At 42.6% G+C, this 15367-nt stretch overlaps 1 protein-coding gene across 1 annotated transcript in view; it reads left to right on the top strand.

Annotated features, from left to right (window-relative positions):
• Window positions 1-620: 620 nt before the first annotated feature.
• The window catches only part of LOC102814362 (chromosome unknown open reading frame, human C12orf55), a 73983-nt gene continuing 59236 nt past the window's right edge, over window positions 621-15367 (top strand). The window contains exons 1-2 of the mRNA XM_006871816.1: window positions 621-949; window positions 11438-11543. Of these exons, the coding sequence (XP_006871878.1) occupies window positions 621-949; window positions 11438-11543 (435 nt within the window). The remainder of the gene's footprint in view (window positions 950-11437; window positions 11544-15367) is intronic.

The raw sequence follows: 15367 nt of genomic DNA on the forward strand, positions 1-15367 counted from the left end.
AGGCATAAAGCTTTTGTGATAATTATATGAGATTTTTAAGATTTTATGTTTCAAGTGTGTTTGGTGATTTTGTGCCATTGACTTGGTTCCAATTCATAGGGATCTTCCATAGGATTTCTGAGGGGGTAGCAGGAAGCTTGATTTTTTAATGCGGAGTGGTTGGTAGAATCAAAGTGTAGACCTTGAAGTTGGTAGATTCGAACAACTGACTTTGAGGTTGGAAGCCCAACTCACAACACTATGCTACTAGGGCTCCTTGAACTAATGTGTGTCGGTCACATGTTAGTAACCATCATGCTCATCAACCTTATTATTTCTAAGTGGTCAAACTAAAAAAAGAAAAAGAATATATATAGTTTGGATTTGTGATCGTAAATTGTTTGCTTTAGTATTCACTGGCTTTCTGCCCAGAACCTTCTTTCTATTCTCATCTCATATAGCCATCCAGTGGACAAACCGGCAAAAACCGCTCAAGAGCAACATTCCTTTTGGACCGGCGAATTCCTCCTGTGACCTCTAGGGGCCGCTGTGTTTCCCGGAAAGTGCGCGCGACGTCTGGTTGCCGCGAGACCGTCGCCAGGCAACCGCGTGTACCCCAGCTTCTCTAGGGTAGCGTCAATATGGCAGCGTCGGCCGCCTCCTCGGTTCATATATCCAACATGTCTCCCACGTCGGTGTCGCCTCCGGTACCGCCGCCGACTCCGATATCGACCTTGACCGCGCTCTCGAAATCGCCCCAGGAGTCGAAGGCAAGCTCTCCGATCCTGCTGCCACGCTCCTCCTGCTCGGAGGACACATTGCCCCTCGCCGTGTTTTATGGGCCGCTGGACGCTAAAAACCCGCTCCTGGCCTCTTGTGAAAAGGAGATCCGGGAGTTGCTAGGTTTTATGAAAAGAAAGGAGACTATAGCGACCACGGAGGACCAGGAGTATGAATTCCACCGGCGCTGGTAAGGAGGCAGGGCCCTGGAGAGGGCGTTGGACGGAAAAGGGTGACTCTTGGGGCCCTAGGAGATGATGGGTGGCCCTTGAGAATGCAGGCAGTGGCCACAGAGCTAGGTCCGCCTTGCGACGCCGGTCCTGGTTCCAGGGCCCTGGAGATGTGAACAAAATTCAAGAAGTGGAAATGCATTACTGTCTGTCCTTAATTCCTTGTGAATTTTATATCTTGGCTTCCTGCTCCGGGCGAAGTAAAAATCACAAAATCATTTGAGTGTTGTCTATTTGCTACCAGTAACTTCGTGGCTCACTAAGGGATGTTTCACCACTTGCCATGTATACAGAGAAAGAAGTACAACTTTGAGCTAAGTCACGTAGGTTCTTGAAGAAGTTCTTGATGCTGTGAAGTGTGTCATCCTTCGAACATGCGCATGTTCATCCTGTGTTAGATTATTATTCGGGCCACAGTAACTTCTTCTGGATTCATGGCTCACTTTGAACTTTTACCTTTTTTTTTTTTTTTCATGTTCGATCACCATAATGTTAATATTACAAACTGCAACGTCATTATAAGTTTCTTTTCGGTTTCCATTTTTCTTTCCCAATTAAAAACATTGCAAACCGAACAGTTATAAAAGTAGATAAGTAGGTATAAAAGAAAATCCACACCAGAATAATGAATAGTTTTAACTTTTATTTTTAATTCATGCACTTAATACAGAGACATAGTTTTGATATATTTATTTTTCATCATGCATGTAACAACTATTGAGAAATATATTTCTCCCTAGTGGCACAATGGTTAAGTGCTGGACTGTAGAAGGAAAGGATGCCAGTTCAAACCCACCCATTAGTTCCCTGGAGAAACACCTAGTTGTCTGCTCCCATATATACTATATCCTAGGAATAGGAACTCCGGCTGTGCTGTTGTAGGATCAGCACTGGACTGTGAACCACAAGGTCAGCTGCTCAAACCCACCAGTTGCTCCTCGGAAATCCTATACAGAGTCGCTATGAGTCAGAACCGACTCAACAGCACTTAACAACCACAGGAAATCCTAGAGGGCAGTTCTACTCTATGTATGGTGTTGCTATGCATCAAAACCAGCTCAACACCACCTAATAACAGCAAGTCTGTCTTGGAAGAAGTACAGTTAGAATGTTCTTTAGAAGTGAGGGTGGCGAGACTTTGCCTCCTGTTCTTTGGACATATTTTTTGGAGGCACCAGTCCTTGGAGAAAGACATAATGCAGGCAAAATAGAGGGTTAGTGAAAGAGATTTGTTATTATGTGCCGTTGAGTCGGTTTTGACTCATAGTGACCCTGTACAGGGTTTCCGAGGCTGTAAATATTTATGGGAGCAGAAAGCCTCATCTTTCTCCCATGGAACAGCTGGTAGTTTTGAACTGTTGACCCTGAGGTTAGCAGCCCCATTTGTAACCACTATTATACCAGAGGAAGACTCTTAATGAGTTGGATTGACACAGTGAGTGCAGCAATGGCTCAAAGTGACAATGGTGATGATGTCACAGGCTCATGCAGTTTTTGTTGTACCTAGAGTCACAAACAACAGCTGCATATGTAGAGACACACACACACACACACACAAGCACAGCAGATACTATTCTAAGAACTGGGAAAACATCAAGTTAGCAAAAGATATAAAAATCCTACTCTCATGGGGGTTATATTTTTGAGTGTTGTTGTTGTTGTTGCTAAGTACCATCAAGACGGTTCTGACACATAGCGACCCTGTATAGGGTTTCTAAAGAGCAGCTGGTGGGCTTGAACCACTGACCTTGCAGCCACTATGTAAGGAGTTCTGGTGTGGTGCTGTGGGTTAATGTGCTGGATTGCAAAGTTGGTTTGAACAACAAGGTCGCTGGTTCAAGCTCACCACCTACTCCTTGGAAACCCTATACAGGGTCACTGTGAGGCGGAACTGACTTGACGGCACTTAACAACAACAACAATTCAAGGAGATAAGTGCTAGGGAAAAAATAGGGCAGGGCATGGGCTGGAGGATGTGGGACTGGTGTTGCAATTTAAAATGGAGGCATGAGGAGCATGGTCAGGGAAGGTCAGGAAGAATGGCCTTTGAGAAAGATGAGAAGGAGCAAGTAATGAGGATTTCTAGTATGCCACACAGGGCGCATGAAAGTGTTAAGGTCATAGGATTGTGACTTAGGATGAGAAGGTGTCAGGCAGGAATTTGGAGACCAACAATTTACTTTTAGTTATAATAAGGAGTCCTGGTGTGGCACTGTGTGCTGGACTGCAAGGTCGTTTAAACCACAAGGTTGGCAGTTCAAGCTCACCAGCCAGTCTATGAAAAGCCTATACAGGGTCCCTATTAGTCAGAACTGACTTGACGGCACTTGACAAAAAGATGTTAAGATTGACATGTAATCCAATATCCAGGCAGAGCTGCTCTACAGGTGACTAGGTATTGAGTCTGACAGTCAGGGGAAATATATGTTTGGGATTTGCCAACATGGTTTTATTACTGGAACTTAAATGATAACATTTGGTGGAATAGCTAAGGTGGTGAGAGTAGGTGAAGAAGAAGAGAGCCCAAGAACTGAGTCCTGGAATGCTCCAGCATTGAGAAGTGGGAGAAAAGAAACCAGTAAAGACTTAAGACCAAGGAGGTAGGAGAAAAGTTAGTTGTTTGGTGTACTGGAGGCCAGATAGAGAAAAGTTTCAAGGAGGAGGGCAAGGGTGACCCACTGTGGCAAATCCTGCAGATGGGTCTTATAAAATGAGAACCAAGAATTGACCAAGGACTGCATATTACAAACATAATCTCTACATGTTGTTGTTAAGTGCTGTCTCATCGTTCCTGATGTATAGCAGCCCTGTTGTTGTTGTGATGTGCCGTGGAGTTGGTTCCGACACATAGTGACCCTGTACAGGGTTTCCAAGGCTGTAAATCTTTACGGGAGCAGAAAGGCTCATCCTCTTCTCCCGCGGAGCAGCTGGTAGTATCGAACTGCTGACCGTGAGGTTCGCAGCCCAATTCGTAACCACAACACTACCAGAGCTCTTTATAGCAGCCCTGTACAGGCTTTAAATCTTTGCCGGAACAGAAAACCTCATTTTTTCTCTAGTGGAGCAGCTCATGAGCTGTAACTGTAGTTCGTGGGATAGTGTGGAACTACCACATTCCCCATAATCTCTATATATTTATAGTTTAAAAGATTTATTTTTTATTCCTTTTGACCCTATAGAACAGAAAAGAGCTTGCCTTGCCCCATAGTATTTCCTGGGCTGTAATCTTTATGGAAGCAGACTGACATATCTTTTTCCCAGTAAGCAGCTGATGGGTTCAAACCACTGATCTCTCAGCAGCTGAGTGCTTAAGCACTGCACCATTAGGACTCCTCCTATGGTAACCTTGCAGTGCCATGAACTAGCCATAGTCTTTGTAACTCCCACAAAACTACTTATCCTTGATGGTTCTGGGTCTGAGTAGGTAAGGGAATGCTGGTGGATTATATGATTCAGTTAATGGTGCTAATTGTGATTGGACAGTGTAACAGGGTTTTGTGTCAACTTGACTAGGCTAAGATTTCCAGAGTTTAAGTAGTTGGAATGTGCTTATTCCCATGGGATGAAACCTAATGCATAGTCAGCTCTATGATGAGCCAATCAATTGAAGGAATGCTTCTTTGGGGGTGTGGCCTGCTCCCAATATAATGAACACCCTGGAGGAATTCCCACTCTCTTTGTTACTAGGGGCCTGGGACTCTACAATTGCAAGATAGTAAACTTCTCTCTCTCTGTATATAAACATGTTTTCACTGGTTTTGCTTCTTTAAAAAACATGGCCTAAGACATGTGGTACCAGGAGTGGGGTTCTAAAGAAACAAAATCATAAGGATGAGTTTTCTAAATTGGTTCTCAAGTTTGACTAACTTTTAAGACCCCAATATGGGGTGGAAGCATGTATGACCTCCACTTCATAGGAATCCGTCTTGGATTGATTTGAGTTTGGTCCTCTTTCCTTGTGGAATCACAGGAAGTCAGACAGGGTCCCCACTTGATTTAAACAGTTGGCACTGTGAGCAGGATTCATTGCAACGGCTCCAGACCTATGAAATTGTGAGGTTTTGTGGGAGAAATAATGAAGGGGTCTGGGATAACATATTTCAGCGGAGGGGAGAATAGTGGTTTCTGGGGTTGCCTGGAGCTGATGACACTCTGATGAAAAAGGATGGCTAATGCTGGGCCTGCTGGAATGCATCCTGCCAGATGCCCAAGCCATATACGTATGAATGAGGTTAGTCTAAAGGGAGAAGAAAAGATTGGACTTGAGTGTTTTAAAAGGTTTATGTGTTTGACTGCCTTATGGATATTGGTTTCTCCTTCCTATTATTGTTAAACAGACACACATGTATATTAGGAATATTGGAAATTATGATTACAGAGAGCTTGTAAACCCATCTTCAGCCTATACTTGATTGGATTTGCTGAAAGGGAAATTAGAATTTGCCTGGAAAAAATAATCATTTTACTTTAAGCCTTTGTAGAGTAAGGCCTTAGGTGGAATCCTAAGCCCTACTGTTAATCTTAAGGTCAACAGTTTGAAACTGCCAGTTACTCAGTGGGAGAATGATAAAGCATTCTGCTCCCATAAAGATTTACAGCCCTGGAAACCCTAAACGGGGTCGCTATAAGTTGGAACCGACTCCATGACGCACAACTACCACCACCCAGAACCTTCAGAGTTGGCACATTTGCAATTGGAAAGACATGCAGACCAACCCAGAACTGCTGGGAGAACAGGAGATTCAAGCAGAGAAAAAAGTGAATAGTTTGGCGTTTTGAGTTTAGAAGGCATCAGCGAAAACCCCCTTGGAGTCCTGCTGAGGCGCTGTGGGTTAATGCGCTGGACTGCAAAGTCTGTTTGAACCACAAGGACGGTGGTTCAAGCTCACCAGCTGCTCCTTAGAAACCCTATACAGGGTCGCTATGGGTGACCACCTGGATGTATATGTGAGTGGAATTGGGGGAAATGCAGCAATGAAGATATGGACTGAGTTTGGACATGTTCTGTTGCACCCATTGACCTTGAGATAAGACGAATGGGAAGGCTGGCTGGGTGGAAGTTTAGGGAGTTGTGTGATCTCCTGAGCCCACGGGCACTGACTTAGCCTATGGGAACTAGGGCTCAGATTGAAGGTGTCAGCTGGTTTGAAGTGAAAGGAGGTATGTGTGAACTCCCAAACTTGTAGCTGGTACCCATTTGACCAAGTTTAGATAGCTAGGGTCAAGCTGACCAGAACCTGACAAGATAGACAATAAAGATGTTTGATACTGTGAGCAAGTGTCAGTTGCTATAATGTGTTGGACTGGACTTTTGTTTATGGATGCAGTTGCTCAAAATTCCAACCAGAATGGAAAATTCTTCATATGCTTGTCTCCTCAGTTTACAGGGTTGATGTTGTTGTTGTTGTTATGTGCTGTTGAGTTGGTTCTGACTCATGGAGACCCTGTATAGAGTTTCCAAAGAGTAGCTGAGGAGCTTGAAACACCAACCTATCACTGGGTTGATAGGAATGGGCAATTTAGACACTGACTATCAAAAATAGGGGGGCTATAAAGGCAGGAAGTGTCTGGCTTACAAGATTTTATAGGTGTGCTTAGTTTTAGAATGAGTGGACAAAGGAGAATCCCCACTGAGTAGTTTTCCTTTTTTTCAGCTGTGTCTGGTGAAAGGGGGGTGGGTGGGAAACAATGCTGATAGGATTTGATGATTTCAGCTGTAATTGTTAGTAGGATTAATTGTGATTGCCAAAACTGTAATTGTAGAAGATGTGTAACTAAAAGGAGGAAGTAGTTCTCTTTCATTTCAGGAACCGATGATCCTGGGACCATCATTATGGGAGAAGATGAGTGAAGCTTGAGATCCCTGCTGGCAGAGGCGCTGGCATGGAAGGACAGAGCAGCAGTGGAGTCTAGGCCATGGACTGAGTAACGCTGTGTGACTCTACACAGGAGGCAGGCTTGCAGAATGTGGCCTTTGGACATTTAAATGACTATATATTTTTTGTTTTGTATGTATGCATCAACTTCTTTTGCTTTGTTGATATGTGACATTTAAGATGAAAATGGAACCAGTGCGTATTTGGTTGTACATGTTTTATTGGAGTCCTGGTGTGGCGCTGTGGGTTAATGCGCCAGACTGCAAAGCCATTTGAACTGCAAGGTCAGTGGTTCAAGCTCACCAGCTGCTCCTTGGAAACCCTATACAGGGTTGCTATGGGTAGGAATGAACTTGACGGCACTTCACAACAACAAGTTGCAAATATGACCCTGCAGTTTTCTTTATTTACAGATTATACATATAGTTTATAGGTGTCAAGTTGACAAGGATGGAATGTAATGGTTAGGGTTTTGTGTCAATTTGTCTAGGCTGGGATTTCCAGAGGTTTGATAGTTGGGATATGCTGATTCCCATAGTGGTAAAACCTAATACAGGCATAGTTAGCTCTATGATGAGCAGCTAAAAGCATCCAATCAATTGAAGGGATGCTTCCTTGTGGGTTTGCCCTACTCCCAGTATAAAGGACACACGGGGGCGGGATGGACTCGCTTTCTCTTCTGCTGGAGACCTGAGACTCTACAATGTACAATAATAAACTTCTTTCTCTCTCTGTATACATAAATATATGTCACTGGTTTTGCTTTGCTAGCAAACCCATCCTGACACAGTCAGTTTTGCCACCTCACCTTTCTGAGCTACCTCAGAAGCAGGATTGGGGGATTTTGCTACCACTGGAGAAGAAGAGCCAGGAGTGGATGTGTCCTTTGGGCCTAAAGACCCCTATGCATTGATCTTTCCTGACCTAAGGACAGAAAGCTGTGACACCGGAGGAGTGGCAGAGGAGCAGCAACAACAGAACCAAGAACCATAGGACGAGCCCGAGTGGTGGACTTTCCAACCCACAGATCAAGTACAGCGGAGTGCCTTTGGGCCGGAGACTCACTTGTGGAGTGGGGTACCTGTAGGCATTTAATTGGGTTTGCTGATCCACTGAGCCTAGTGCCTTCAGTTTGAGGCTTATGATGGAGTGGTGTGCCTTGTGAGTGTTTATTAGCAACCCTAAAAGAGTTTTGTAACATTGTTGGAGCAGGGCAGAGGCTCGGTTAAGGGCCAGGGAAGTCTGCATGGGGAGAGGCTGTCTGAGGTGACTAGAAGAACATGTGTCCTGACCATGTCTAACCCTGAATTCTAATCTGTTAGCTTCTATAATCAATTATTAACTGCAGTCAATAATGGCAACAAATTATTGAACCTGAGTAGAGGGTACTGGGGGAGGAATGATTTAGTTATCAATTTTTGCAAATCTAGAAAGTGAAAAATTATTAACTAGAGAAGTAAAGAAGGCAAAGGGCTGTAGGGAATGGAAGGTTTCAGTTTTCAGTAGGGTGGTCAGAGTAGATGACACTTGAGTAAAGATTTAAAGAGAACACAGTGGGGTCCTGTAGTAAAATAAATGGTCATGATAAAAAAGCCCAGGCTTACTGGTTTGATAGAGACTCGTGGAAGCCCTGAGACTGTGGCCCTTAGACATGCCTCAAGTCTGGAAAGGAACTCACTCCCATGGTTCAGTTTACAAACAGGACACAGGCCTGTGAGGTGCACAGTAACCCCAGGGAGCTAGACACTCCTTAGAACAATCAACCCTTTGTGATACAAAGGGCAGCATTAGTCCAGGGAAACAGTTCAGAAGGCAGGAGGAAAGGAACGAGTGGAGACAGTGAAGCCAGGAAGGGAGTGGGAAGAGTGCGGTTACAGTGTGGGGACCATGTCAGTGTCATGAAACAAAATGATACTACCTGGTGATTGAGAGTCCCATATTCTCTGTAAACTTTCACTCAAATCCCAATATAAAGTTCAACAGTAAATAAAATGGGTGGTCAAGGAGGTAGTATTATGTTGAGATAAGAATAATTGCAGTAGAGGTAAAAGAAAAAGCCAGACAGAAGGTAAGCACAAGGATCATGGCAAGACCACGTGTGCAGAGGAGACATTTTCAAGGTGCTGCTGTAGGGTAAACACTGCACTGCTAACCACAGGTCTGAAGTTCAAACCCACTAGCTGTTTCTGCTCCTGTGATGATGTACAGCCTCAGAAAGCCTATACAGGGTCCTTTTTAAAGCATTGAAGAGCAAAGATGTCAGCTTGAGGACTAAGGTGCGCCTGACTCAAGCCATGGTATTTTCCATAACCTCATATGGATGCGAAAGCTGGCCAGTGAATAAGGAAGATTGTAGAAGAATTGATACTTTTGAGCTATGGTGTTGGAGGAGAATATTGAAAGAGTCATGGGCTGCCAAAAGAACCAATAGATCTGTTTTGGAAGAAGTGCAGCCAGAGTGCTCCTTAGAGGCCAAGATGGCCAAACTTAGTCTCTCATACTTCGGACATATTGTCAGGAGGGACCAGTCACTGGAGAAGGATATCATGTTTGATAAGGTGGAGGGTCAGAGAAAAAGAGGAAGACCCCCAGTGAGATGGATTGGCAAAGTGGCAGCATCAATGGGTTCAAGCTTGGCAACAATTGTGAGGTTAGCCCAGGACCAGGCAGTGTTTTGTTCTGTTGTGCATAGGGTCGCTATGAGTTGGCACAGACTTGATGGCACCTAACAAAACAAACCAATGCAAGACGCTACTAATAGAGACTTTACTTTCAGGATCTGGGAGGGAGGGAAGAGAGGATCTGTGGGATATCTCTGTACTTTTCTGCATGATTTAATGTAAACCTGAACCTGCTCTAAAAAAAAAGTCTTATTAGTTTGAAAAAATGTATTATTTTGGTGATCTTGTTCAAGTGGAGCAAGAGTGGCAATGGGGAGATCAGTTAAGATCAGCACTTATGATTTACTTATATTTTATAAAAATATGATTATTTTTTAAATCAAAATTTGTTTTTTCTCATAAATAGTCCTGGTGTAGTGCTGTGGGTTAATATGCTAAGTCAGTTTGAACCACAAGGTCGATGGTTCAAGCTCACCAGCCACTTCTCGGACACCTTACACAGGGTCATTATGGGTTGAAACTGACTCTATGGCACATAACAACAACAACAATAACAACAAATGATAGATTGTGATAATGCCAGCAATGATTTATAGATATGTTTTTTAAAGCATACTTTTCTTAAATGCTCATAAGATTTAGTCAGTGTGCTTATACAATTAAGGTTTTCTATTTAGAACACTCTAAGTGCCTAGCATCACATGTAATCACTCAGCAATCCCAGTACATCAGCATTCTCTTCTTAGGTGATGTGCATTGTGGGTGTAGACTACATGGTATAGTATTCTCATTTGATCGTTATGTAAGCCATTCCCCATGAGTACTTAATCTGAATTTAAGGTTCACTAAAGAAAAAACAAATTTCTTATTATATAATTTTGATTGATTTAATGAAGCTGATCATTTTCTTTTAAGAGTAATAATCCTAGTCATCATCTCATCGGTAAGGTTTGGAAGAATTAACTATTTCATCTGCATGAGAGAAGAATTCTAGCATGGTGAATTTCGTGGATACTCATTTATACTAATACTGTGTCATTTCATAGAGTGACAAATAAAAGTGGTAAAGGTAAAAAAATAAAAAGACATTTTGAGATACTATGGCTGCGTTTGCTACCCTATTTATATGCATTGATATTTGCTCCTTAGTAAATGTATCTATTTTCCTTCCCAAATAAATTCTTAATCAGTCCAAAAAGACTGGAAAGCCTTACTCCATTCAGCATCATTCAATTAATACCATTTCATTATTTGAATAAACATTTCTCTTGAGATTATTTCATTAGTATTCCAATATGTATGTTGGAGCTATATTTGCCCCTGCATTTATCTCCTTGTCCTTATTTAGACATGTGTGAGATAGGACTGAGCAACTGTTAAGGGAAATTTGGATTTTTTTTCTATGTTGATGTTGTTCCAACTCATAGCAACCCTCTATAGGATTTCTGAGGAGCGGCTGGTGGATTTTAACTGCCGAACTTTTAGTTAGCATTCCAGTGCTTAGTAAATGTTCACTGAAGATTAGATAAAATAAGCAGTGATCTACTACCATTTGAAACTCTGATTAGGAACTATTTTACAAGTATTGTATATTCTTCTCACATTACTGTTGGGGCTGGGACATAACAGTGAATAATAGAGTCGAGGTTCTTGCCCTCAGGAAGCTTACTTTCTAGAGAACTGAGAGGCACAGTAATAGAGTGGTTAAGTGCATGGAGGAATTGATATTACCCATCTCAGGGGGTTGTTGTGAAAACCAAATGAAAACAAAACACATAAGTATTTTAATCGGTACTTGGCACATAGAAGAAAATAATTGTAACCATCATAATATTTATTACTAATAGGCATTAATGATAGAGCACAAGATCAGTTTTGAAGGGTTGCTTGCTAATGAATAGAGCTAGCCTGCTGACTTTGAAGATGCTATTTTATTTTGTGATTCTTACAGTGCCGCCTCTTTGTTTAATATTTGGACCAAATACGCCCCCCGGCTGCCAGCTGCCTATTACAACGAAAAACTTCTGAAGGTTGGAGATAGCCTTTGTCAAATGAAAGTAAGTACCTCTGAAGGAAAAAGAGCCAAAATGGGGAATTCTTTTATTTTTGTTTGGTTCATTACCATTTGTCTTGGTTAGCTTATGTTGCTATCACAGAAATACAATAGATGAATAGCTTTAACAAAGAGGAGTTAATTTTCTCACAGATTAGGAGTCTAGAAGCCTAAATCAGGAAGGTAGCTTTAGGGAAAGGTTTTCTGTCTCTTGGGTCTAGAGAAATGTCCTTGCCTCTTATCCTTATCTGCTTCTGCTCCTTGCTTGGCATCTCTCTTTCCCCATTTCAGGTCTGCTTGGTTGTTGAATCTCTTTTACATCTCAACAGAGATTGACTCAAGATGCATTCTGCACTAATCCTGCCTCATTAATTTAACTAAGACAACCCATTCCCAAATGGAATTGTAACTAGAAGTATAGAGGTTAGGATTTATGATGCATATTTCTCGGGGACCTAACGCAATCCATAACATGCCATCCTTTAGCCCCCCCAAATTTTTGTCCTTACCACATGCAAAACATTCACCTTATCACATCATCTCAAATGTCTTAAATCTATTCCAAGTTCTAAAGTCTCATCTAAATCAAATATGGGTGATACTTTAGGCCTGTTCCATCATGGTGAAAAGCTCCTTTTCATCTGTGAACCTGTGAATCTAGAGCACAAGTCATCTGCTTCCGTAGTACAATGGTGAAACAGGTGTAAGATACACATTTCTGTCCTAAATGGGAGAAAAGGATAAAAGGGAAAGAAGGGATAAAAGACACCTAGCAAGGCCAAACCACAGTAGAATAAATTACATTAGCTCTCAAGGGGTGACTATAATCCTTTGTTCTCTGAGATCATTTGGGCAATGGCCCTGCCCTCGAGATTCTTGGTGTTGGCTATGGAGGCTCCCTGGCTTTGTATTCAAGACCCATAGAGATAACAGCTTTGGGTGACTCTATTCTCTTAGTCCATTAGAGTGGTGTTTCCATCTCCTCAGATCTGGAGGGCCCCATTCTTCTGCCCCTTGAGCATGATTGGGGGTGGATTACCCAAAAAGCAAGGTCAGCACATGCTGTTGTTGTTATGTGCCATTGAGTCGGTTCCAACCCATAGCGACTCTGTATAGGGTTTCCAAGGAGCAGCTGGTAAGCTTGAACCGCTGGCCCTGCGCTTCAAACCGACTTTGCAGTCCAGCGCATTAACCCACAGCAAGGACCTATATGGTACCAAACAGACACACGGAAAAGTGCGCATCTCACTGGCAGTGAACTGGCAGAGCACTAAATGACAACGATATCAGCTCCAGTGCAGGAAAGGAGCCCTGGTGGTGTTGTGGGGTAAGCATTGGTCTGCAAACGTCATGATCGGCAGTTCAAACTGACCACCTACTTGGCAGGAGAAAGATGAGACTGTTTCCATAAAGATAACTCAGTTTTGGAAACCCCACAAAGCAGTTCTACTTTGTCTTAAAGGGTCACTCTGTGTCAGAATCAACTTGATGGCCATGGGGTTGGTTTTGGTTTCCGCTGTAGGAGAATGTGCTGACTAGAAATAAAGTTCACTCAGGGTCATGACGATGCCTACGCTGTGCGGTTCCTACCACTTCAACACATTTGTTGACGACTGTCTCCTTTGGTCCCCTTCTGGGTAATTCAAACTCCGCATCTTGGTGGTGTGGTTGTCAAGTGCCATTGAGTCGTTGCCGACCCATAGTGACTCTGTATAAGGTTTCCAAGGATCAGCTTGAACCTCTGACCTTGTGGTTCAAACTGACCTTGCAGTCCAGCTCAGTAACCAACAGCACCTAGGAGTATACTCTTTCTTACAGACTGGAGATGAGGGTGGGCTGTCAAATCTAACTTTTTCTATATTCACCCAATACGTACTGGATTCAGCATGAGCACTTATTGGGTAAAGACACATTATACTAATAGAAAACAGTTCTCTGATCCTTTTTGAGAGAATTGTCTTCTTGTACATTCACATCTGCTGATCCAGCATCTCCAGCCAAGAGGGCAATGCTCTTTGCCATGATACAAACACAAAGGTATGATTTTGTGCACATCCGGGTAAGTAACCCATGAGAACTCCAGTCCTAGATGACCCACAAAAGTGAGGAAACTTGTCTTAGGCTGGGTTCTCTAGAGAAGCAAAACCAGCGAAGCTTATATATGTATATATAGAGAGGTTTATGACCCTGCTGGTATTTGAAATACTGGTGGCATAGCTTCTAGCATCACAGTAACACGCAAGGTACAGCAAACTTACAGATGAGTGGTGGATTCAGTCAAGGAAGTGAAACAAGGATTATCATTGCTGACACCAGATGGATCTTGGCTGGAAGCAGAAAATGTTTACCTGTGTGCTTTATTGGCTATGCAAAGGCTTTGTCAATGATGAACGACTGTGTGGATCATGACAAACTATGGATAACATTGTGAAGAATGGGTATTCCAGAATGCTTACTTTTTGCTTATGAGGAACCTGTACATAGGCCACAAGGCAGTTGTTTGAAGAGAACAAAGGGGCACTCAATCAGGAAAGATGTGCTTTAGGGTTGTATTGTTTCACCGTACTTATTCAATGTGTATGCTGATCAAATAATCCTAGAAGTTGGGTTATATGGAGAAGAATGTGGCATTAGGAATGGAGGAAAACTTATTAGCAACCTGTGATATGCAGATGATACAACCTTGCTTGCTGATAGTGGAGAGTTAAAATACTTACCGATGAAGATCAAAGACCACAGCCTTCGGTATGGATTACATCTCAATGTAAAGAAAACAAAAATCCTCATCATGGGACCAGTAAATAATATCATGATAAATGGAGAAATTATTGAAGTTGTCAAAGACTTGTCTTGCTTGGATTCACTATGAACACTCATGGAAGCAGCAGTCAAGAAATCAAGCGACGTAGTACATTAGGCAAATCTGCTGTACAAGACCTCTTTGAAGTGTTCAAGAGCAAGGATGTCAGTTTAAGGAACTGAGGTGTGCCTGACTCAAGCCATGATATTTTCAGTAGCCTTGTATGCATGTCAAAGCTGATCAAGGAATAAGGAAGACCTTAGAAGAATTGATGCATTTAGGTTATGGTGTTGGAGAAGAATATTAAAAATACCATGGACGACCAGAAGAACAATTTGTATCAGAAGAAGTACAGCCAGAATGCTATAGAAGTCAGGGTGGTGAAACTTCGTCTTTCATACATTGAGCATATTATGAAGAGGGACCAGTTCCTGGAAAAGGACATCATGCTTGGTAATGTGGAAATCAGTGTAAAAGAGGAAGACCCTAATGAAATTAGTTGGCACAGTGGTAGCAGTAATGGGCTCAAATGTAACAACAATTCTGAGGATGGCACAGGGAGTGGGCAGTTTTTTGTTCTGTTGTGTATAGGGTCGCTATGACTTGTAATTGACTCAACAGCACTTATCAACAACAAAATACGTACTTATGTATATGTGTGTGTGTATATATTTTTGTATGTACATATGCATATAGAGTCCTGATGTGGCACTCTGGGTTAATGTGCTGAACTGCGAGGTCGGCAGTCAAGGTCAACAGCTGCTCCTCGGAAACCCTATTCAGGGTTGCTATGGGTTGGAATCGACTCGTCAGCACTTAGCAACAACAACAATATGTGTTTATATATATATATTTGTTGTTGTTAAGTGCCTTTGAGTAGGTTCTGACCCATAGTGACCCTGTATAGGGTTTCCGAGGAGTGACTGATAAGCTTGAACTGCCAACCTTGCAGTTCAAATGGCTTTGCAGTCTGGCGCATTAATCCACAGCACCACACCAGGACTCACTCTCTCTCTCTCTCTCTCTCT

This window comes from Chrysochloris asiatica, unplaced genomic scaffold (assembly GCF_000296735.1).
Source record: "Chrysochloris asiatica unplaced genomic scaffold, ChrAsi1.0 scaffold00174, whole genome shotgun sequence".
Taxonomy (NCBI): Eukaryota; Metazoa; Chordata; class Mammalia; order Afrosoricida; family Chrysochloridae; genus Chrysochloris; species Chrysochloris asiatica.